Below are 25,563 nucleotides of genomic sequence, written 5' to 3' on the forward strand. Positions count from 1 at the left end.
GGGATAATTTCCCTGGTGTAGTTAAAATACTTACAAATGTTTCTGTAGTGACATTAACTGACTTGCGATCAGCAGGTTGTTGATCAGATTTTTCCTTGGAGTGTTTGTTATCACCTTCTTCCTGAATTCCATGCTTATCTTTTGTTTCTTCTCCTGTTGTCTGAAAACATTTAAATTTAAATAAAGTTATAGAACAAAGCTTTTATCCTGAAATGAAATGTTTGTTGTGTCCTGATGTCAGGTTGTATTGTAATTGAAAAAATCTCTAGCAAACCATTGACTCTCATAAATTATTTCTCTATTTTTTAAACCTTAAAACTTATTTAAAAAGTAACTTAAACTGTTATCACAGAGATATGTCTTGCCTTTTTGTAATTTTGATAATGCAAATGTTGAAATTAAAATAGCAATACTTTAACATGTAAGTAATGCAAATATTCAAAGTCGATGAACCATGACTGAAGGTACATGGCTAAACAATCTCCATGGAATGAGATGTGCCAATGCTAATACAACTGCATACCAAATACCATTGACTTATTATAAGTCGTTCCCTTTAAACAAACCTAAACACAAACATTAACTTGTAAACTATGTAAAAGTTTCAAAGTCAATGAACCATGATCAGGGGTGGGGCTATATAATCTCCATGGAAACGATACTTGCAAATGCCAATAAATTTGCATACCAAATATCATTGACTTAACATTAGCAGTTCATCTTAAACTGATCTTATCACAAACTAATACATGTAAACTAAGCAAAAGTTTCAAAGTCAATAGACCATGACTGAGTGGGCGGGGCCAAATATTCTCCATGGAAATGAGATGTGCTAATGCTTATACAACTGAACACCTATTAATATTGGCCTACCACTAATGGTTCCCCTTGAACTGACCTAATCACAAACTAATACATGTAAACTTAGCAAAATTTTCAAAGTCTATAGACCATGACTAAGGGGGCGGAGCCAAATAATCTCCATGGAAATGAGATATGCCAATGCTTATACAACTGCATACCAAATATAATTGACCTACCACTAGTGGTTCCCCATAAATTGACCTAATCACAAACTAATACATGTAAACTATGAAAAGTTTCAAAGTCAATAGACCTTGACTGAGGGGGCGGGGCCAAATAATCTCCACGGTAACGAGATGTGCCAATGCTAATACAACTGCATACCAAATATCATTGACCTACCACTAGTGGTTTACCATGAATTAGACGTAATCACAAACTAATACATTGCTGACGCCTCCCCCGCCTGAAACAGCATACCTATGTCTCGCTTTTTGACTCCGTCAAGGAGAGACAAAAAGTCATATATAAATGTTTAATCCATGCAGTATAAAAAATAAATACTGTGAAAATTTAATAATAAAACTCTTGAACATCATCGATCAGGAAATACACAGTCTACATCGTCACTATTACGGGCATCAGGTATTCAAAATAACCTATCTGCATCACAGATGTTGGAAGGAAAATAAAACAGTTGGTGATAAGAAGATAAATACAACATACCTTTCCTTTTTCATAATTGTCACTTTCTCCTTTAATCTTTTTTACTTGTCCTCCTTTCTCATCAGTTTTTCGTTTAGATGGTCTTTCATTGTTTTCATTATTTTTGTCTTCTCCACCTTCCACAGATTCTGTATCTGATATAAGAAGGACTTCATCTTCTGTTTCCTTCTGATCTCCTTTAACCTTTTCAGTATCTGATATTAGAATGACTTCATCTTCTTTCTCTTTATTCTCTCCATCTACAATAACAAGAAGACAAAATTTTTTTGGGAATTTAAGATATCACATTTTAAGTAAATAAAGAGACTTGTCAATGTGTCTATTCCTGAAACCTCATAATGTATATATATGAAACAGAGTATACCGTATAGCGGGTTATTTTCGTGGGGTGTTTATTTTCGCTTATTTTGGCAGCCAGGAGAAATCACGAAAATAAATTCCGCGAAAATTTATGCGTATGTTCGATACTTTCTAAGTTAAAGTGTTTTGTAAACTATCTATTTTTCCCCTTTCGACAGATCAATCAGGGTTTTTGTTAATTTAAACAACATAAATGCCAAAGGCCATTGTTCAATGGCTATCAGGTGTTAATTAGTTTATTGGTTACATGATAAAATAAATAATAATATAAGAGTGTAAGGTACGCTGTCAGGTATTTTATCCTTATTAATTAGTGTCAAATTATATAAGAGTTGCAAGTCACTCATGATAATTTTATAATCTAATTAGTACATCAAAGGTCCGGTAAATGTTGTAACTGATCAACCGTAAAATTTACAAGAAGTTTGTACACCTGTGAAAAATAACTATGTACCGGTATTCTATTGATTAACTGTATAAAAATAATCAATAAATAAATTCATGCAGGAAAAACAATCATTTAACCATAACAGTAGACCCTTGTTTGTCAATTTTTACAACTTTTTAACTGGAACCACTTCAGTATCCGCCAAAATATTTAATTGGGATTAAAGAATCCACCAAAATTTTTCGTATACTTTGTTGCCCCTAAATCGCTAAATTTTACACCTGCGAAAAATAACCCGCTATACGGTAAATGGTAACTTAAAAGTTTTGCTTTTTTCAAGTTTATCTCTATTCAGAATTTGCCACAGCTATATGTTAAACCCAAAACACTGTCACATACTGTATACAGCTATATGAATGTTCAAAACCAATGATATCTAACCTGAATTCCAGTTATCTGTTTTATTTCAATCTTTTTTTATATATCATGTATATATTGTATATAACCCTTATATAAAACTGTAATTTCCTTTCAGTGTTTAATTATTTCATTTTCTGTAACTTTTAGATTCTTAGTATACCTTAATTTTTTTACGCATTACGGAAAGGTCTGACGACTTACAGAAAAGAGCAATGATTTATAGAAAAGAACTGAAAAAGAAATTGATTTTTCAACTGATGGAAACTAGCAAATTTTAAAAACATTTAAGTCTATAAATGAAAAGATAAGTTTCCACATTTTAAAAAAAAGTTAGAATACATGCCTTTTATCAATTTTAAATTGACGATTTTATTGAATCACATGTCACAGTGGCACATTGTGACATTTATTTGACATATAACATCCAAGAAGAAATGGTGATGCTGAATTTTTTATTTATTGTATTACATGTAGCATGGTGTGGGATGTTTGCGCTTTTTCATAGGACATTTGCGCTTTTTTTTATGGATATTTGTGCTTCAATTTAAAGGACATTTGCGCTTTTTATATAGGACATTTGCACTTTTACAATATTTGCTTCTTGTAACTTCCCTCCTATTTTATCCGGGCTTAGGACCGGTAGGTTTGACCTGTCAGAGTTAAAGTCATAACTTTCATTATGGTTAAAAGTTTAATAGTCATTTCAAAGCACATTCGTGTTTAAAAGTCATTTTATAGCACATTGATATAGTTATATAGCTAAAAGTAAACATTCTAAAGACATAAAGACACATATAGTCATCACAGGTCAGTTTTCGCTTGATATCTGAAGCTTAGGGAATGAACAAATATAGCTCTTGTAATCTGTCCTGACTAATACGCCCACAATTCAAATAAATATTCTAGTTTCTCATTCTCGAATCTTGACTGAGGTCCCTGTTCATCAATATAACAAATTTTAATGTTACATGTATTAACCGACTGTTGTTCAATGATAAAAATCCATCGTGGCATATACATTTTTTTCCTTTGCTAGTCTATAATTTTAAACTCTATGTTTAAGACTGTGTCAATGTGAACAAACTTAAACCACAAATATAAGTTGAATGTATTTATGCTACGATTACAACTCATTAAAATTACAGGTAGACGACTATAGGTAAAAAGCGCAAATGTCCAGTCAATTTGATGCAGGTCTATCAAAATTTAAGGCGCAAATGTCCATAGTGTTTGGAGCAGAGATGTCCTATCGTGTTACAGGTAAAAAAGCGCAAACATCCTGTGCCCATGTAGCATACCCAATGCCACCAGCCAATATGCTGACATCCTGTATATAAACAAATTTAAGAAGTCAGGATAAACAAAAAAACTTTTTTGTAGTATGATAGCTTCTGCTATTCATTTAGTTCTGTTTCGGATTAAAATCCTTGATAACAAATATACATGATAATTTATTTTATAAACATAATTTTTTTTTACTAATTTAAACCAAGTTATATCGTCTTTTCTTTTTCCACATATCCCCTATAAAATTTACAATCTAAGTTTGAATGATTCATTCACTTATTACGCTGAATTTGGTAACAATATCTAAATTTATATATTATGCTCTTTTCTGATCCTTTTTGGTTCTTTTCATTTCATTTTCAGTCCTTTTCTGTGAATCCTTGCACCTTTATGTAAATCATTGGACCGTTCTGTCCAATTTCATAACATTCCATGAAGTTTAAACAAAGTTATTTATGCCTAAAAAATGTTATCCCAGACTGTATCTAAACGTTAACTGCAAAAAAAAAAATTTCCATTTATCAGTAAAATAGGGAAGAAGAAAAAAAAATAACTTCAACATTTTTCTCTGGATACTTACTGTCTTTTGATCATAAAATAGCTTCGGTCTAAGTTTCATATTAAAAATTACATGAAGATTTGACAAAGTCCTTGATGATTAAAAAAATTCAACCACAGACTGGGCCTAAAAGAGGGACGAAAGATACCAGAGGGACAGTCAAACTCATAGATCGAAAACAAACTGACAACGTCATGGCCAAAAATAAAAAGACAAACAGACAAATAATAGTACAGATGACACAACATAGAAAACTAAAGACTAAGCAACACGAACCCCACCAAAAACTGGGGGTGATCTCAAATAAATAAATGTTGGCACTGCCAAAATGTAGGATTGATATGCCCCCCTGACACAACAAAATGTTGCAGGCTAAACAAAGATAGTATTATACAGACTTTTTCCTAACAACATTGAAACAAAAGACTCTAAGGAGTCTGTATCACTCTTCTGGCATCAAAATACTACGGTAATTAGTGATAGTATTACTTCCAAGTAGGAGTGTGTATATTTGCCACAAAAAAGGCACAATGATATTTTTCCAATAAAAAAAAAGTCAAAAAATTCTTAAATTCAATTCAGAAGCCCCATATCACTTAAAATAAGGGGAGCAATGGAATATGACAAGATGCCAAGCGATGGATGTAGCTGACACAATGCAGGCCCTGGTGAGCTAAAGTACTTAAAAAACAAACAAAAAGTGACAGTCGAACAAATAAATCAAGTTTTCAAAGTTGAGAGAAAACCTTTTCTTCTTTTGGTTGCTACAAATGCACTATCTGGTCCAGAACTTCTTTTAATTCCACTTCTGTGCAAATTTGATAAATTCAGCATGCCATCTGGATCTCTGGTCTTTATCTGTGTAAATTCTGTAGGGAAGGGATGAATTTCAAAATATTGTTTAACTTTATTTATTGGACAGATTCATGTCTGAAATATTAATACATAACAACAACATCAATCTGTTATTAAAGCTAACAGATGTTGTAAAGACCAAACAAATTTTCAGACAAAATGAAACTAACAAAATTGCATGGAAATGGCATCAACATTGTGGAGAATACTTTGATGACATCAGTCCTAGAATTGATGACATGAAAATTATAACACTGTCCAGTCAATGTTGATGTAATAACGTTTAGGTTTTCATGGAGTGGACTTTGCAACATCATCAGATCATCTCAAAAGTTACATTTAAACAAGCATAAAGTACATCATACAACAGATGAAGGTTTTCTTTTATTAATTACATTATGTGATAGCTGTTTTTCTTTAAATCTTCAGCTAATTTATAATTTTCTTGGTTGTTCTTCGTTTCTTTATAATTAATTTAATGTCACAAAAGGAAGACAATTCAAGTTATCTCCCCATGGTCCTTAAAGGTATCCCATTTTCTTTGATAACTAATTAAATCTGTTGTGGAATATTGTTGCAGATGACCATGTTTATTTGATTTTCTTTGGCAGGATCATTACATGTGCCACTAGTGCAGCAGGAACTGCTTATCTTACTAATGTACTTCTTCCTGGTTTTATCTGTTGATCAATAGTGTTTGATTGTGTCAGTTTTTATGGACTTCCCTTTCTGAATTTGCCTTGTATTTTGGTATTTTTGATATACTTTTTAAAGTTGGGTCTATCATTAAATCTTTTTCAATAAAGATTTTTTTAGATCTTTAAATATTTTTGTATAGTATTTTGAGGAATGTTGTCTTCATTTTAGATAGTGTTGTCTGTTTTTCTATGACTACTGATAATTTAGTTGATCCCTTAGTACTTCATTTCCTTATTTCTTTTATTTAAGGATAGGTTATTTATTGAGTTCTTGTTTTATGATAGTTATCACCTTTGGAAAAATAAATGGGGAATGTGTCCATGAGACACAGATGATGCCCCCGCTTGCATATCATATAAAGTTATAAAGGGACATAACTGAAGAACAGTAAAAATGACGCTACCCAAATTTGTACTTGATCTGAGTTTTGTGGTAATAAGTATTGTGTATAAGTCTCATAACATTTGGTTGAGGCTAACTTAAGTTAGAGAACAGAAACGAAAAATTCAGCAATTTTTCCATTTGTAAACAGGCATAACTCTAGAAACGGTAAAAGTGACACCACCAAAATTCAAACTTGATCTGTATTTTGTGGTAATTAGCATTGTGTATATGTTTCATAACATTTGGTTGAGGCAAACTAAAGTTAGAGAACGGAAACGAAAAATTCAGCAATTTTTATGTTTATAAAAGGGCATAACTCAAGAATTGTAAAAGTGACGCCACCCAATTTCGAACTTGATCTGTATTATGTGGTAATAAGCATTGTGTATACGTTTCATAACATTTGGTTGAGGCAAACTAAAGTTAGAGAACGGAAACCAACTTTGGGACGTACAGACGGACAAGGGTAAAACTTAATTCCCCCTCCACTACGGCGGGGGCATAAAAATATTAAACAGATTTTAATATTTCCATTTTTCATGATGCATGTCGAGTTAATTTTCAGACATGAACTTTTATCATAAGAATAATTTCTTCAGATAATGGTGTGAGTCTTCCAATGTTTTTTGAATAATTTGGAAACTTTGCTCTAAAGACCTGTCTCTTCCCAGGAAAGTCAAATTTCCTACTTCGGACAACAATTTCTCTCAATGTCTCCTTAAACAACAAATTTAAATGTTCAACAAAGTATAAATTTTCTATAGGCTTGTATGGTATTCTTTGGCAAAACCATGAAAATACGATTTTTCTTCAATCTACCAAAAAGAGGAATCGCAGTAATTTGTCTTCTTTTTTAAGTCATCATTCTGTAAGTGTTTATTTTGAACCATTTTTGGGATAAGAAACTAATCATCCTCATATACAAAATAGACCTGTCCAAAAGAGAAAGACGTCAAGTAAAAATTAACAGAAGATGACCACAAACAATTTGGAATGTTCTTTTTCTAGGTTGTACAAAAGTGGGGTTACCTATCAAAACAGACAAACCATTATCCCCCTCTTTCACAATAAGCAGGTATAATTTGCAGTTGGTTTGTACAACATACCAGTATTTGAAATTATTTCACATGTTTTCCTACTTGAAGCTTATTATTCACCATGTTTTGTGAAAATTGATTAAGGGCCACATATAGCTATTTTTATATATTTTCATTCATTGTGAAATTACCATTTCTTTACAGTTTGTAATGCACATAATCCCCTTTTTGATGAACTTGAATAATGATGCAAGAGTTGTATGTTTAAAACTGCCAAAGAAAAATGTTTGGAACCATAATTTAAGGAATGATGACAAAAAACTGAAAACAAATATTGTAATAAAGCTAAAGTGTACAGTAATTCTATACATATCTATGTCTTGTAAGATGTTTTTGTTTCTGATTGACCGACTTGAATCTTTTAAAAAAGAAATATGTAAACCAACAAAATAAAAAAATCTGGCAGCACATGTAAAAAGTTTCTAATTGTGTTTCATATTTCTTATATTGCAAATTTAAGATCTGATTTAATTTCAAATATTTTTGAAGCCTTTATCATGTTTATTCATCAACATCTACAAGTTCATGTACTTTAAAATGCATAAAACTTTTAAGATGATCTTGAAAGCACTATTAGCTATGATATGATGGTATGATAATATGTAGTGAAGAAAAACCAAGGAAAGATGGAAAAAATACTTTGAATTTATATATTTAGAATTTGATGTTTTTGAATGAATAATCTGAGTGCAGAAATTTTTAGGATTGCAATTACTAACTACTGCATTTAATTGATAATATTATCACCATTTAAATAATTAAAAAAAAGAACAGAGTTCGAAAGTCCCCCACATAGCACATATCTTATCTATCTTAGGGCAATAACTAAAAAAAGGACTTTTTTTTTGTTCTTTAAAACAATTTATAAATATCTTGGAGAAATGAAGGCTTCAGAGCAAATGCAATGCGATTTCCGTTATAATTAATTTTTTCAAGGGGTATAACTCGTTAAAAATATTTGATCAGCACTTATTTTCGAAAGTGTCAAAGACACTGCTGATATAAACCTATGATATAAGTTTCATAAAATTCTGTCAAGAATTGTACGCATGAGAGTGCTAAAAATGCAATTTTCTATATAATCAATATTTTCAAGGGACATTACTCTTATAAAAATAATTGATCAGCACTGATTTTCGAACTCGATCATTAAAGACATTGCTGATATAAACCTATGATATAAGTTTAAAAAAAAATCTGGTAAGAATTGTACACATGAGAGCTCTAACGATGCAATTTTCCATATAATTAATGTTTCTAAGGGACATAACTCTTTTAAAAATAATTGATCCGCTCTGATTTTCAAACTCGTCCAAGACATTGCTGATATAAATCTATGATAAGTTTCATAAAAATCTGGCAAGAACTGTACACCTTAGAGTGCTTACAAGACCGGACAAACAGACGGCTGGTATTTCTATGTCCCCTGCAATGCGTTACGCAGGGTACAAAAAAAAAAACATACGGCTAGCAAATGCCTGCAATGATCAGTTGCCTTACAGCAATGTCTTTAATCATTGAGAAAATTAATTCATTTTCAAATAAAATCATTGAAGATCAAAATCAGCAACTATGACACAAAGATCATTGATCTATGACAATCAAAGAACAAGTACTTATATCATGGTATAGACAACAGTCTATTGTTGAAGACTATATGTTGACTTAGGGCTGTCTTTTCTTTAAAAAATGACCTTTTAAATGGCCAGGTGAGGCTTAAATTAAAATATTGTTTGTTTGCAGTTTACCGACCGACCCTTGAAAATCCCTCCGACTGTGAAAATTTTATTGCTTTAAATTTTAAGAAATTATTTTTAAAACTTCTATTGCCAAGATCTGGAAACTCTGGTCATTTCCGGAATTGATTTAAGTCTAGGTCGATTACACATTTTAAGTTCGGTTTTTCTTGCCTTCCCGTCAAGCGTTCATGTGACTGTTTAATGATAAAGCACATGGAAATTGTTTACAGGTATCCATGAAGTTATGGAGGAGTACTTTACGCTGTCGACTTCTGTCAATTTTAAGACAAATAACAAACAAAAAAGTTTAATAGTAAACTGTTTATACAGATTCAGGCACATGGAATGATCTATTTGATGATATCATTGAAGAAGATGCAGCGGATATTCACAACCGACACCATAACTCATCTTTGTCAACTTTCTGTCTCAAACAATTGGGTACAGAATCTTTTGAGCCTGACTTTATGTCATATTTTCTATAAATCGTTGTGAAGAAGACAAAGATGAAACCACTCCTCCGTGAATATATGGATACCTGTAAACATGCCTGTATGTAGAAAGAGCTCATTTAAAATGTAAATGGATAGAGACCATGCCAAATCTATGAGAAGCAACCCAAAATACACAAAGATGTAGAGAAAATGAATGATTAGCTTGAAAAATAAATATACTCTCTCTATATCTTCGATTGCAATGAGTATGCTCCTGTACGATAAGGGGGACTGCCCCACTCATTGCAACTGTTCTCTTTTTTACAATATCAAATATACCCAAACTTTGTGGCCTGTCACTGGGTGAATTGAATTAAAGCATGTTCTTAGGAGCTATGCTGCCAATTTTTTTATGCAGTCAAAACATTTCAGTACAGACTATTTACTTTAATGGGGTGCTATTGATTTCACCCCAAACTAGTAAGTTTTCTTTGGTTTTCATTTAAGCCTGGCATCAACATATCTTTCAAAAAATAATCTTATTGCATATAATTAAATATTGTTAGAAATATGAAAACAAGTCTTTTTTAAGTTGCCCTTTTTTCAATTGAGGAAAATTCAATGGCTAATTTTTTTATTAAAAATACACTCTTTAATACATTGTCTTATAAATCTTTAATCATCTACATTTTTCTGATGAAAATACTCTACTCATGAAAAACATTCTAGTCAAGGGTATCGGGTCTGTTCACCCTGATTACATGTTCGCCCATAGAGTCCGTTCACCCTTGGTTCGTTCGCCCTACTTTAAAAAAACTTAATATGGTGGTATTACGGTTTAATAAACATATTCAGATATTTATATGATCAATATTAGAGAAAATATATATACTCGAAATGAAATATTTAAAAATTAATGGCTTGTTTTTGAGCATTAATGGGCTTCATTCTTACATTTGTTTGATTAAGAATTAATTTTAATGGCTGTTGATTGTAATTTAGAATGCTGCTTAGGTATAATTATGATGTCTATGAGCTCACTTATTTTTGTATTAATTGTCTTTGTTTGATTAATAATGAAAGTAACATTTTTTTTAAATAAAGTAGTCAGCTTGGAATGAGTGAAAATAACGATGTACGAATTATAAGACATACAAGGGATTTTTGTTTCGCACACAGCTTGGGTTCTTTGATCTCAAGTTCGTTTTGACAAATTTCCTATATATGTGCTCTTGAAAATAATATTGTAAACAAGAGGCTCTCAAGAGCCTGAATCGCTCACCTGTATTTCAGAGGAGAAGATTTTTAAATGTTAGCAAACTTGATGAACAAATTGTGTAAAATTGTCTTTAAAGGGCAATAACTCTTTAAGGGGTCAATTGACAATTTTGGTCATAGTAACTTTTTAGTAGATCTTACTTTGCTGAACATTATTGCTGCTTACAGTTTATATATATCTATAATAATATTCAAAATAATAACAAATAACTGCAAAATTTTGTTAAAACTACCAATTCGGTGGCAGCAACCCAACAATGGGTTGTTCGATTCGTCTGATAATTTCAGGGTCGATAGATCTTGACCAATTAAACAATTTTACCCCATGTCACATTTGCTCTAAAAGATTTAGTTTTTGAGATATAAGCCAAAAACTGCATTTGACCCTTATGTTCTATTTTTAGCCATGGCGGCCATGTTTGTCGATGGATCAAAACTTCGGATACAATTTATAAACAAGATACCCTAAGGAACATTTAGTTAAAATTTGAAGGTAATTGGCCCGGTTGTTTCAGAGGAGAAGATTTTTAAATGTTAGCAAACTTCATGAACAAATTGTGTAAAATTGTCTTTAAAGGGCAATAACTCCTTAAGGGGTCAATTGACAATTATGGTCATATTAACTTTTTTGTAGATCTTACTTTGCTGAACATTATTGCTGCTTACAGTTTATATATATCTATAATAATATTCAAAATAATAACAAAAAACTGCAAAATTTTGTTAAAACTACCAATTCGGTGGCAGCAACCCAACAATGGGTTGTTCGATTCGTCTGAAAATTTCAGAGCTGATAGATCTTGACCAATTGAACAATTTTACCCCATGTCAGATTTGCTCTAAAAGCTCAAGTTTTTGAGATATAAGCCAAAAACTGCATTTGACCCCTATGTTCTATTTTTAGCCATGGCGGCCATGTTTGTCGATGGATCAAAACTTCGGATACAATTTATAAACTAGATACCCTAAGGAACATTTAGTTAAAGTTTGAAGGTATTTGCAGTAGTAGTTTCAGAGGAGAAGATTTTTGAAATAGTTTACGACGACGACGATGACAGACGACGGACGCCAAGTGATGGAAGGGCCCCGGTGAGCTAAAAATTAAGGACATAACTGGTGTTTGATGCAAAGTTCGAATTGGATCTTGTTATAACTGTTACTGATTGTTTTAAAATTGTTAAAATTTATCAATAAAGATAAATGCATGCAGATAAGATGGTCTTCGGTTGTTTTATGTTAAATACCTTGTATTCCTGGTACTCTAAAGTGCAGATCAAAAGAAAATATTTTTTTGGTAGCAGCAATACAACATAAATATTCAGCGAAATTTTCAACAAAATTTAACATACTCTTTTCAAATAATAAGCGTTATACAACAAAACAACAAAATAAAATAAAAATCAGAGCAAACGGACCCAGGGCAAACAGGTATAAGGGCGAACGGACCCAAGGCAAACAGGTATTAGGGCGAACGCAAATCAGAGGGAACGGACCTGGATTCGTCAAGAAGCATATATGTCCGTAAATATATCTCTTTAAAACAGTTATAGTTATTCCTTGTTTATAAGTGTTTCAGTATTTAATAATACCATATTTTATGTCATAAATTGAATTAAAGTTTCAGTTTTAGTTATAAAGCTTTTTATTATCTGACAACGCCTGTTCATTTCATGTTGGTTTTCAGTGTTTGTTGTTTCAAAATAGTTTTTTTTTCTTAACAAGAAACTTGGTTTGTGTAACTGCTTGTTTAAACTTTTTGGCTGATAAAATAAAATATTTTTCCTACCTACCGACCCTTCAGTCTGAAGGTACAGTCGTGAAACTGCAAACAAACATATTTTTAAGGTTGGCCTGAGCGTAAAATGTTAAAAGTTAAATTTTAAATGAATTGGCATAAAAGTTCAATCTTTTTAATAAAATTTCACAAAAACTTCCATTTCAGAAAATGTCATATGTTGTGACAGATCTTCCAGAATAATGTTGGTGATATGATATGGTATGATACAAATAAAAAGATACATTCAGCACTAACACTACCAAAGTAATTCCTACCCATCTCTGAACTGTTTCACAAAATAGACTGAATACCTTTCTCTTTTTCTCGTTGTTCATCACTTTTGCCAGGTTTACTCTCATCCATTTCTGTAGCACTGTTAAGTTTTTCTGTGTTCTGGTTCCCATTACTGTCACAATGGTCAGACTGAGGACCAGTATTTTTTGTCTCCATATTGGTCAAGTTTGTTTCTTAAATATTTTATTGATTGATTGATTGATTGATATTTGCTTTACCCTGCTACAAAAGGCTATATCGCAGTATATTCAAAAGATTTTAAATACAAAATGTAAAAAAAAAGTAAAATCTAATTAGCAATGTAGCAATAAAGTTATCAAGGTACAGTCGACTCTCGTTATCTCGAAGTCAGCCGGACCAGAGAAATATTTCGAACCCCATATATTCAATTTTTGTTAAAATCAAACTAAGTTTAATTTTGGACCCTTTGGACCTTAATGTAGACCAATTTGAAAACTGGACCCAAAATTGAAAAATCTAAATACACGGTCAGATTCGGCATAACAAATAAATAAATGTGGTCAAAGATTTTACAAATCTAATGCGCCATACTGTGCAATTAAAGATTACTTCTTGAAATTTTTCAATATTTGAAATTTGAAAAAAAAATAATATTTGAAGAATAATTCTTTTTAATTTCTGAAATCTGAAATGAGAAAAAATTGACACCCCCCCCCCCCTTTTTCCCCCCAAAATTTTTTTCCCTCAAGATATGGTCATAATCTCAATTCAAAATTCCAATGGAATTTGCAACCATAATTACCCATTTAAATTTACCATGGTGCTAACTTAATATATTTTATAATAGAATTTAAAATATGGTGTCAAATCTTTCATATGGATCTTTTTATAAAAAAAAAAAGATGCAACATTTGCAGATATTTTTACTGGTCTTCCTTTATAAATATGCATTGCTTTAAACATAATTTAAAAGCAGTGTAAGGGAATTAATCTAAACGTTGTATTTGGATTACCTCCCTTACACTGTTTTAAATTGTCTTAATTGTTCATTAACCATTACTTTATACATAATTTAAAAGCAGTGTAAGGGAGGTTATTCAAATGATGTATTTGATTTATCTCCCTTACACTGCTTTAAATTATGTTTTGTACTAAAGTATTTGTCCATTAACCAGGACAACCTTGTTTTCCCCCATTTTTGCCCCTAATTCCTAAGCGGTTTGAGCCATAACCCCTGAAAGCAAATCTTAACCATCCCTTTGTGGTATGGAAACTTGTGGTATAATTTCAGAGAGATCCATACACCGTTCCACAAGTTATTGTCTGGAAACTAGAAAATGCTTATTTTTGGCCCCTTTTTGGCCCCTAATTCCTTAACTGTTGGTACCATAACCCCCAAAATCAATCCCAACCTTCCTTTTGTGGTATATAACCTTATGGTAAAATTTCATAGAGATCCATTCACTTAAACTCAAGTTATAGTGCGAAAACCAATGTGTCTTCGGATGACGACGACGACGCCAACGTCATACCAATATACGACCGCAAAAATTTTTTTGGTCGTATAAAAACATGTCCACTTAATTGTGTCTCCCATAACCTCTCATGTTAAATGAACCAATTTTTTGAAAACTTCCTACTAACATTTTGACATTAAAATATAGATTTACAGTGACTTGTTATTTTTAGAACCATGAGTTAATCTTTCAAAACATCCTTCTAGTGGTTACTGTTAATTCAGAAATTATTGCGTGCATTTATTATTGCGATTTTTGAAGAATGGACATAAATGCGAGATTAATTATTGCGATTTCAGGAAAAGCTGCATACAGATATATGCATCAGATATCAGAATGCGAGTTCTTATTATTGCGATACTCACACAGTCGCATTATTCGCATTAATAAAAACCTCGCAATAATTTCTGAATTTACAGTATTGAATTTGACTACTAACATAAGAACAAGTTTACAGTAAAATGTGTGTATAAGACCTTATTATATCAAACACAGGCTGCTAAAGCCAGTCTTGATTGATGAGAAGAAAAGGAATTGGGAAAACTTTATATTTATATCTCAATTCGTCATTCAGAGTACTATCCCTTGTCATTTGACCATACAGTCCAGTACCTTGTGATCCACTGCTCTTTTGATCTGTCAGCCCTTGACCTGCCTTGTCCACTGGACCAGAAAGTCCTCTGCCTTCTGGCTCAACAGCTTTTTCATTTGCAAGATTTAGGCTCTCCTTTTCTACTGGCCCAACATGTTCATTGCCTTGCGGTCCACCACTCTCATGATCTTTAATCCCTGGACCTTCCTCGTCTACTGGACTAGAACATTCACTGCACTTTGGCTCAGCAGTCTGTTGATCTGTCTGCCCTGAACTTTGCTTGTCATCTGGACCAATGAGTTCATTAACTTGTGGTTTGACAATCACTTGATCTGTCAGCTCTGATCTTTCTTTGTCTACTGGACCAGCTTTTCCAATTCCTTGTGGTTCATTACTCTGTTGATCAGTCAATTCCAAACCCTCATTGTATATTTTTGAGGAGCAGTCTTGTCCAGTTTCTATAGTCTTTATATCTTGCTCTTCAATAGTATTACTGGGAACATCCGGTTCAGTCTTAGCAAGATTTATTTTGCTACCATCCTCCTGTACAATCACTACAATGTCTATAAAAAAGTTTTAAGCTCTATGTTATACAAATTCTTGCTGTAATACTGTAAATTCAGAAATTATTGCGAGGTTTTTGTTAATGCGAATAATGCGACTTGATGAGGTTCGCAATATTAGGAACTCACATTCTGATATTTGATATCTGATGTTCAGTAGTTGTCGTTTGTTGATGTGGTTCATAAGTGTTTCTTGTTTTTTATATAGATTAGACCTTTGGTTTTCCCCTTTGAATGGTTTAATACTAGTAATTTTTGGGGCCCTTTATACCTTGCTGTTCAGTGTGAGCCAAGGCTCTGTGTTGAAGACCGTACTTTGACCTATAATGGTTTACTTTTATAAATTTTTAATTAGATGGAGAGTTGTCTCATTGGCACTCATACCACATCTTCTTATATCTATATATCTTTTTTTTTTTCTTCTTATTTTTTTTGTTGGGTATTGCATATTGGCAATTTGTACATTTTCTTACTTATACTTTTAGATCATGAGTAGGATGTGGAACTCAAAAATATTAGGCAATGATGTCAAGAAACAGTACATCATGCTTTCATATATCCATTCACATCAATTTATCAATGAATGCACTCAGCTTCATTCATACAACCTAACAACAATGTTTTATACACATAAAAATAGTTTTACTAATTATTTCATTTCATATTCAAAACAAAACAGAAAACATATTGTAAGGGAGCTACCATTTGATTTTTATGGGGGAGCTAGGATGAAATTTGAAAAAAATAGGCAGAACAGGAGTTTTGAGTAAAAAAAAACAGGCAGGATGAGATTATTTGCAGGGTTCGACACTAACGCTAGTCCGCTAGCCCGAGGCTAGTAAAAATTAGGGAGGGCTAGTAAAGTTTTCATCACAGTAGTCCGAAGGGCTAGTCAAAATTTTGTTTAAAACTAGGAATTTCACAAAATTTTAATTGTCAACAAATCCCAGATTTTTTGCTGACATTTGCTGTCTTTATTGTACAGTTTATTCATGTATATAATTTTTGATTGTCAGACATTTTTTAACATGAAAGGTACTTTTTGGGGAGGGGAAAGAAACGGAAACAATGATGGTACTTAATACATTGAAAACCATGTGTGTTACAAACGCCGTGATGATTCTAATCAGAAACCTGGATCTCAAAAGTGCTTTCATAATATCAAAATAATAACATGAATACGAAATTTACATACATTACTACCGATACCACCACTGTTTGGGAAAAAATGTACAACTTATTGGGAGGAATTTTAAGCCATTTTTTTAGTAATTGGGAATTTTCTCTAGGGGAAAAAGCTGTATTTCGAATGTAATTTGAGGCAAACAATATCACTGAATTATTGTCATAAAAACAAAATTATAGGTCTCTGCAAGGATTTGTATACTATACAATTCCTTGGTCTCTGGCAAAAATATACAGATTTTTAGGAATAAAATCTTGTCCTGCAAATAAAAATAAACTGAAACAACAAGGGAAAAGAAGGAGTCCATGAAGAATTATGACAAAAAACAGCAAGGGCAAACCTTTCCTCTTTTGTGGGTGTATTTTTAAATCCCTAACTTATCCATTTTCATTAAAGACACTAGTAATAATGATAAGTAAAATGAGGATGATGATGAAGTAATGATCTAAAGGGGTCTTCAAAATAAGTCGAACACATTCTTAATATAGATGATTAAAATATGATTTTTTTTTTTTTTTTTTGGTATTTTTTATTAGCAAACCAGTGAAATTTCATGAAACAAAACATGTTCAAAACCCTCAGGAAATGCTCCAGAACACAGGATTTAGCTTCATTTGTATCAAAATTTTCTGGGGGGACATGCCCCCAGACCCTCCTAGATAGGGTCGTGCTGGTGGCACGACCGTCCAAGAGGGCTAGTGAATTGACAAGAGGACTAGTAGAATAATAATTTCACTAGCCCTGCAGGATAGTACATACATTAAGTTAGTGTCAAACCCTGATTTGCCAAAAAAAAAAGGCAGGATGACAATTTATGTAAAAAAAAAGTCAGGATAAACTAAACAACAGGCTCTCAAAAGCCTGAATCGCTCGCCTGTATTTCAAAGGAGAAGATTTTTAAATGTTAGCAAACTTGATGAACAAATTGTATAAAATTGTCTTTAAAGGGCAATAACTCCTTAAGGGGTCAATTGACAATTTTGTTCATATTAACTTTTTTGTAGATCTTACTTTGCTGAACATTATTGCTGCTTACAGTTTACATATATCTATAGTAATATTCAAAATAATAACAAAAAACTGCAAAATTTTGTTAAAACTACTAATTCAGTGGCAGCAACCCAACAATGGGTTGTTCGATTCGTCTGATAATTTCAGGGCTGATAGATCTTGACCAATTAAACAATTTTACCCCATGTCACATTTGCTCTAAAAAATTTAGTTTTTGAGATATAAGCCAAAAACTGCATTTGACCCTTATGTTCTATTTTTAGCCATGGCGGCCATGTTTGTCGATGGATACAAACTTCGGATACAATTTATAAACAAGATACCCTATGGAACATTTAGTTAAAGTTTGAAGGTAATTGGCCCAGTAGTTTCAGAGGAGAAGATTTTTAAATGTTGGCAAACTTGAAGAACAAATTGTGTAAAATTGTCTTTAAAGGGCAATAACTCCTTAAGGGGTCAATTGACAATTATAGTCATATTAACTTTTTTGTAGATCTTACTTTGCTGAACATTATTGCTGCTTACAGTTTATATATATCTATAATAATATTCAAAATAATAACAAAAAACTGCAAAATTTTGTTAAAACTACCAATTCAGTGGCAGCAACCCAACAATGGGTTGTTCGATTCATTTGAAAATTTCAGAGCTTATAGATCTTGACCAATTGAACAAATTTACCCCTGTGAGATTTACTCTAAAAGCTTTAGTTTTTGAGATATAAGCCAAAAACTGCATTTGACCCCTATGTTCTATTTTTAGCCATGGCGGCCATGTTTGTCGATGGATCAGAACTTCGGATACAATTTATAAACTAGATACCCTAAGGAACATTTAGTTAAAGTTTGAAGGTATTTGGCCCAGTAGTTTCAGAGGAGAAGATTTTTGAAATAGTTTACAAGGACAGACGACGACAACAGACGACGGACGCCAAGTGATGGCATAAGCTCACATGGGGCCCTTCAGGCCCCGGTGAGCTAAAAAAAGGCAGGACCGAATAGAGTGAAAAATAAAAAGGCAGGACAAAATTTTTCATCCTAGCTCCCCCCCCCCCCCCCCCCCAATAAAAATCAAATGGCAGCTCCCTAAAGATAAATTGCCAATAAAAAGAATAATGAAATGTTATTCTTATATACAGCCTTCATCAGATTGCCCTAGTTGGCTCACTTTATATTCCTGCTGATAACAAAAATGCCATTTTTCTTTATTTATCAGCAATTTGTACATAATCTCTATGATCTTATGGCCTTATCTTTTTTTAGATGGCAGACAAGACGTATGTGATACTAAAACATATAAGGCAATGAAATCACATTACAATGTAGTTATGTCACATTTTTTTCATGTAGAACTGTCACTATTTATAACTTACCTTTTACAGATTCTGTTTTCTTATCATTAGACACTAGTGTGATGGTTGGAGCTTCCCATGTTTCAGGGCTGCTAGATCCTGAACTACCACGTTCTTCCTTAACAGGAGGGGTAGTTTTATCTACATTGTCTTCCTTTCCTTGAGTAATTTGTAAACTAAGTTTTACATTTACAAGTGAATCTCCTGGTAAATCATCCTTATCTGAAACAAATGAATAAGAATAATAATAAAAAGAAATTGAGCAAAAACATTAAATTTCCCAACTTTGTAAGGGAGACTTCATTAAATTGAACAAGAATTAATGCACATCTCACTCATAATTCAAAGTAATGGAAAATAGGAAATAGGTGTCAGACAGACGTGAAAGTGCACAAACGATACAACTCATCACTATAAAACTGTTGACCAAGTCTGAAATCATTCTGTTGGTTGAGTATAGTTACTGAGAAAAGTGTGATAATTTTTTTTAAGTTAATTCAACGTATATTGAAAAATATTTGCAAACAGGAAATAACCAAAACACATTATGACATTGTTGATCAGCTGACATACAATATATTACATCTTACCACAGTAATGTAACTCAAAGCGTTTAATGAGTGTCGTTTTTAATAAGGATTGTCTGTTCAATTTTGTTAAAAACAAGTAAATAATAAGTGTCCTCTTGACCAAATGTGCAGTGAAATTCTTAACTTACTGCTTGTATCCTGTGTTTTAGATGTGTCTTGAGGTGTACCACAAGAAGGACAGAACCTGTTACCAGAAGTCAACACTGTGTTACACTTCTGTCCATCGTCTTTCGTACCATTACAAACTCTGTCAATAAATAGAGAAGGGTCAATTTTCCCTCCACAGCTGTAACAGAATTTGTATCCTTCCTTTACAATGTTATTACAAGATGGACAGAGCGTTGTCTTTACAGGAACTGGGGTCTGTACTTCAGTACCACATCCTGTGCAGAATCTGGCTCCTGCAGGAATTTCAGCTCCACAGGATTCATGTGTGCATTTCATTTTAGTTGATGACCTTCCACCTGGGAAAAAAACTATCGATTAATATTTTCCTTACTTTTTTTATTTTTACTAACCCTTCTCAATACTTTGTTCATTCTTTTTCCATTGCTTTTCTGAAATGACTCTACTGAGTATTCCTTGCTCAATGTTCAGTGGCAAGTATTCCATGCATATTCAGGAAAGAACAAATTGACAATTAATACAACAGGAAGAAGGGGAAGTTCAGTTTGATTGCCACAGGAAAATTAGGATTTGTGTGATGGGGGAAGAAATTTGTCTATGCAGTGAGCCACTAACTGACACATTTTTACAAGGGTTTCTTCAGTGCATGCAGAGTATAGCCAACACCCCACGGGGGCACAAGGCATAACAACCACACTTTATACTACACTTCCATACAATCTTATCAAACAAAAGTTTTCCTATCTAATTAAATGGTCATTTGATAAATCTGATTGTAAATTTATTTGCTACAACTCATATAAAGCCTTTTTCTCAAATGAGAAAGGTAAATATGATAGATGCTAGATATATATATACTTACTGGAGGTGTGATCAGATGATTAAAGCCGTAAATTTTCTCCTTGACAACATTTATGTACGTTTGTTGTAGGTATTCCTATGGGCACCAGACTTGTTCCTATACCAGTCAGGGGTACTACTTGTACAAGTAATTTTTATTTACTTGAAGAAGTAAATAAAATAAACTTATATAAGTTAATTATAATTTTTGAATAATCTCCCCTTAATTTTCTCAAAAATTTAAATTTTTTTTACAATCCCACAAAAAAAAAGTTTTGAGATGTAAAAACATGCCTTTAACAATTTTTCTCAGGTTAGCTCATAATTTTTGATTAGAGTTCAATGTTTCATCTCATTAATTCAACAAAGAAACTGATTGCGCAAGGACTTCAAAAATTGCCCCTTGGGGGCTTGTAAATGAGCAGTGTTCTGAAGATAACAGACAAATGAGATTTTCATTTTCCATGAAATTACACTTAAATGATTAGTATAGACATCTGCAAAGGACAGACAATCAAAAATTCTATTAGAGCAAAGAAGTCCTAAGAATTCAAGAAGAGAAGATAGGATGACTTTTTTACTTGTATAAGTAAAAAAATCTGAATGTCTATTAAAGGGACATAACTACATTGTGTAAGCCCATTTTTTTTTACCTATACAAGTAAATAAAATACACTTGTATAAGTATCCTACAAATTTACTTATATAAGTATATTAATATTTACTTCTTCAAGTAAATAAAAATTACTTGTACAAGTAGTACCCCTGACTGTATACAGTTATGAATCACAGTTTATGGCCAAGCTCAGTAAAGAACCGTCTAAATTCCATTTAATTGATAAATTCAACAACACTTACCGTTATTTTGATGATATTTTTTCATTAAATAATCAAGTATTCTCTAAATATACAACTGAAATTCACCCAAAGGAACTTACTTTAAATAAATCAAATATTAACAGCAATAACTGTCCTTTCCTAGATTTAGACATTTCAGTATTACACCAGAAACTCTACACAAAAATTTACGACAAAAGGGACGATCAGAATTTAGATACGATCGGGGCAAACTTATCAAACCTTTAAATAAACTTATTCTAAAAGGTTACCTTTTAAACACTGTAATTAAATCTTTGAATATTGTTTTTTTTTTTGTATAAATATTGATTTTGTTATCAGTAAATTAAAACCATACTAAATATTACACATATGTACTTTCACCCTACTACAATCTGTCGATACCTATATTTTGGCATTGCACAAGGTCATGTTTAATGACTGTTAATGAAGTCTTTAAACTAAATCCATTGGATGTTGGATGTGTACTGATTGATATTTTAGTCTTAGATACATGATTTTTTTTACAAGTTGTTATTGGTTTTGAACTAGCTGTCAGTAACTGAGAGTATTCTCAGATCTGTACTTAAGTTTCTTTTTTGTTGTTAGGGATGAGTGATGGATATATACCCTGCTACGTCCTGTCTGTGTTTTTGCTTGATGTTTTTCTTTGTATCGATCTGATGAGTTAAGCCTTTTTCAACTGATTTTTATAGTTTGTTCTTATGTTGTGCTGTTACACCAATGTCCCCATGTTATTGTTAAGGGGAGGGTTGAGCCCTCATACACATGTTTAATCCAGCCACATTCTTTATGTGCCTGTCAAAAGTCAGGAGCATGTAGTTCAGTGGTTTTTGTTGGTTCATGTCTGTCATATTTGTTTTTCGCAAATTGTTTTGTTATAAACTAGGATGTTAGTTTTCTTGATTGAATTGTTTCATATTTTTCATGTCTGGGCCTTTTATACTTATAGCCGACTATACAGTATGGGTTTTTCTCACTGTTGCAGGCCATACTGTTGCCTATAATTGCTTACATCCACCTCATTTGAACTTTGGTGGATAGCTGTCTCATTGGCAATCATACCACATCTCCTTATTTTTATATTACCATGATTACATACAGTATATATTCTAGAAAACCTTACTGTAATTTCTACAAATTAAAGGCTCAGTATACAATGGTGTAACTATTTTCTAAGTACTCGTACAACTACTTATAAAATGTTTCCCTTCAATAATCACAAGGCTTAAGTATGTTTCATTGGTTACAAGAAGAAGTTGAAATAAAATCTAACAGAATTTGTAAGTTATATAAATGCTTACTTTTAACACACTGATTTCTGAACTGAGAACAATTTTCTATAAAAAATAACCAGATGTACAGTTTGATTTAATGAACAAATTGCAATTGTTTCAAAATCTTTAATGAATTACAATATGTGGAGAGAAACTGCTGGTTTGCCGTCTTATAACCAATGACCATATACCCTACACATTATTTTATTTTTATTTGATTGAGCATCATGACAAGGGTATGCCGTTTCTGTTCAATCGGCACATGTTTTATAAAATGTGAAAATTTAAAATAATTGGTGATGTCCTGTTCCCAAATTAAGTCACAAACCAGAAAAAAAAAATTATGCCTAGTTTGGGCTGAAACGATAGTCCGCATGTATTAGCTATGTTCACTTTCAAAGTCACAAGGGGCATCACCAAATAATCTCCATGGAATTAAGTTGTGCCAATGTAATACAACTTCAATCCAAATATCATTGACTTGACATTAGTGGTCAACAAGCTACAGGAGATGTAGTTTGAAAACATATACTGTGCAGGTTATAAAGATGAATAATGGGTCTTTAAAATAATTTTTGTTGGTGGAGGATGTCTATGGTATAATCTTCTATATAGATACATGTATAAGAAGATGTGGTATGAGTGCCAATGAGACAACTCTCCATCCAAGTCACAATTTGTAAAAGTAAACCATTATAGGTCAAAGAATGGCCTTCAACACGTTGCCTTGGTTCACACTGAATCTCCTACAAGGAGTTTCAAGAATCAAATAATTAGAAATAGTCAAACATGTAATCATGCATGGCAAAAATATAATCCAGAAAATACCACATCAAGGCAATTTTAAAAATAATAACAATTTTAAAAAGATTAAATATCAGAAGGAATAATTAGGATAGGTCAAGTTGACATAAAGTTCACGAAATTTTAATTTTTCAATTCAAAGATAATGTTTTATTCTTTAAACTTAAAGAGCACATCTAGACTAGTTATCTTTATTAAAGAGATCTAACTTATGGATGCATAGTCATATTTTGATTTATTATTTCATGAGGAAAGTATAATTTATCAGTCTACAGATGTACATAGTATATATGGTTCATTGATAATAACCATAAATTTTATGTGTTTACTATAAACATTCTAAAAAAATAGGCTGGAATTAGAAAGAAGCACAACAATGGCACTAATTAAGTCATACAGTAGTGTCCAGCAATTCTGCCCGTCCGGTAAACCCACCCACTCCCATTTACTTCCGTAATTGTCACTTCCGTAAATATTTCGTCTGCTATTTTATTCATATAGGAACTGTACTTATCATCACTGCATGACAAATTTTAAAGAAAAATCCTTTATTACGAAAATATCTAGTGACATATATATATAATACAATTCCTAAAGCTAACGATAATCATATTATTGCTTACAAAACTCTTTTCTGACGAAATATTTTTTTGGATTATCTGGAATCCCTTTATAAGAGGTCTATTAGTAAATAGATCACCTTTTCTTTTCATAAATTTGCGATAAACTGGTCCTCCATACATATTTACTGCGGATGGGTGGATTTACCAGACAAACATATTTCTGATAAAAACACAGATGACCCACTTGTTTTGTTGATTTTAAAATTTATTTCAGATTTTTTGGGGGGGAAATGAGATAAACTACTCAAAGTTGATTTGTCAGTGAATAGATTTATATTAATGTACAATTTGATACAATTTGTATATAATAAAGCAGAAATACATATGACCAAAGCCTTATGTGGGCGGATTTACCGGACTGCATCGTAATAAATATGTGTCTGACTAGGTTTGAAGGTTTGAAGGTATATTAAATCATATACAAATATTCAATATCAAAGCACCTTTAATCTAAATCAGCCCATGGGACCAGGGTACTGCAATAGCATTTCTCTGTTTGGATAAAATGGCTGTGAGGATTTTCAAAAATTAATAATGAAAGTGAAACCAGATTTTGTGGTTCAATAGATATAGGATTATTACATGTTCTGCAAATAATACAAACATTGTCTATCTGTATTGACAATTTTATCGTCTAATGTTCCTTTTTTCCAAAAAAATCTAATTTTTCCTCTCCACAAGATCGAACGAGACCGGTTCCACTATTAATCATCTGTCTATCATTTTTCATGGCTAAATGCTTGAAGTATGACGAACTTACCAACAGTTTAGAAGCAAGTTTTTACATCTTCTGCGTTTATTTTACATAAATAGATATAAAAGCACTGTGTTTGTTCTCTTATTGTGTTTCAAATCTGTATACACTGTTCTTGTTGCTTGGAACTTTTCAATCCTGAAACGAAACTACATTTTCCATTGGTGGATAATGTTTCGAGTCATGTGTGCGATTATGCGGGAAAAGTCTGAAAGTGAAAGTAGATAGGCACTGGCTATGCTTACGTTGAAGAGGTTGGTATGTAAAGATTATCACATGGCATTTTTCATATCAGACCCTTTATCGGCCCTAGGTCATGATATCAGCCCAAGAGCCGTAGGCTCGAGTGCTGATATCATGAACGAGGGCTGATATGATAAATGACATGTAATTATCTTTTTATCATATA

The 25,563-nt window shown here is 32.3% G+C and overlaps 1 protein-coding gene across 3 annotated transcripts in view; it reads right to left on the reverse strand.

The window, feature by feature from the left end:
* LOC127719991 (uncharacterized) overlaps positions 1-25,321 on the reverse strand; it is a 55,009-nt gene extending 29,688 nt beyond the window's left edge. For 2 of the 3 annotated variants that reach the window (XM_052226391.1, XM_052226386.1), the window contains exons 1-8: positions 25,161-25,321; positions 20,001-20,336; positions 19,304-19,504; positions 15,192-15,734; positions 13,119-13,274; positions 5,291-5,413; positions 1,531-1,769; positions 35-160 (exon numbers count right to left, since the gene is read on the reverse strand). In XM_052226391.1, the coding sequence (XP_052082351.1) occupies positions 35-160; positions 1,531-1,769; positions 5,291-5,413; positions 13,119-13,274; positions 15,192-15,734; positions 19,304-19,504; positions 20,001-20,316 (1,704 nt within the window). In that variant the 5' untranslated portion in view covers positions 20,317-20,336; positions 25,161-25,321. The remainder of the gene's footprint in view (positions 1-34; positions 161-1,530; positions 1,770-5,290; positions 5,414-13,118; positions 13,275-15,191; positions 15,735-19,303; positions 19,505-20,000; positions 20,337-25,160) is intronic. The other variant, XM_052226402.1, reaches the window with a different exon arrangement.
* Positions 25,322-25,563: the final 242 nt, after the last annotated feature.

Source organism: Mytilus californianus, unplaced genomic scaffold (assembly GCF_021869535.1).
Source record: "Mytilus californianus isolate M0D057914Y unplaced genomic scaffold, xbMytCali1.0.p SCAF_1, whole genome shotgun sequence".
Lineage (NCBI taxonomy): Eukaryota > Metazoa > Mollusca > Bivalvia > Mytilida > Mytilidae > Mytilus > Mytilus californianus.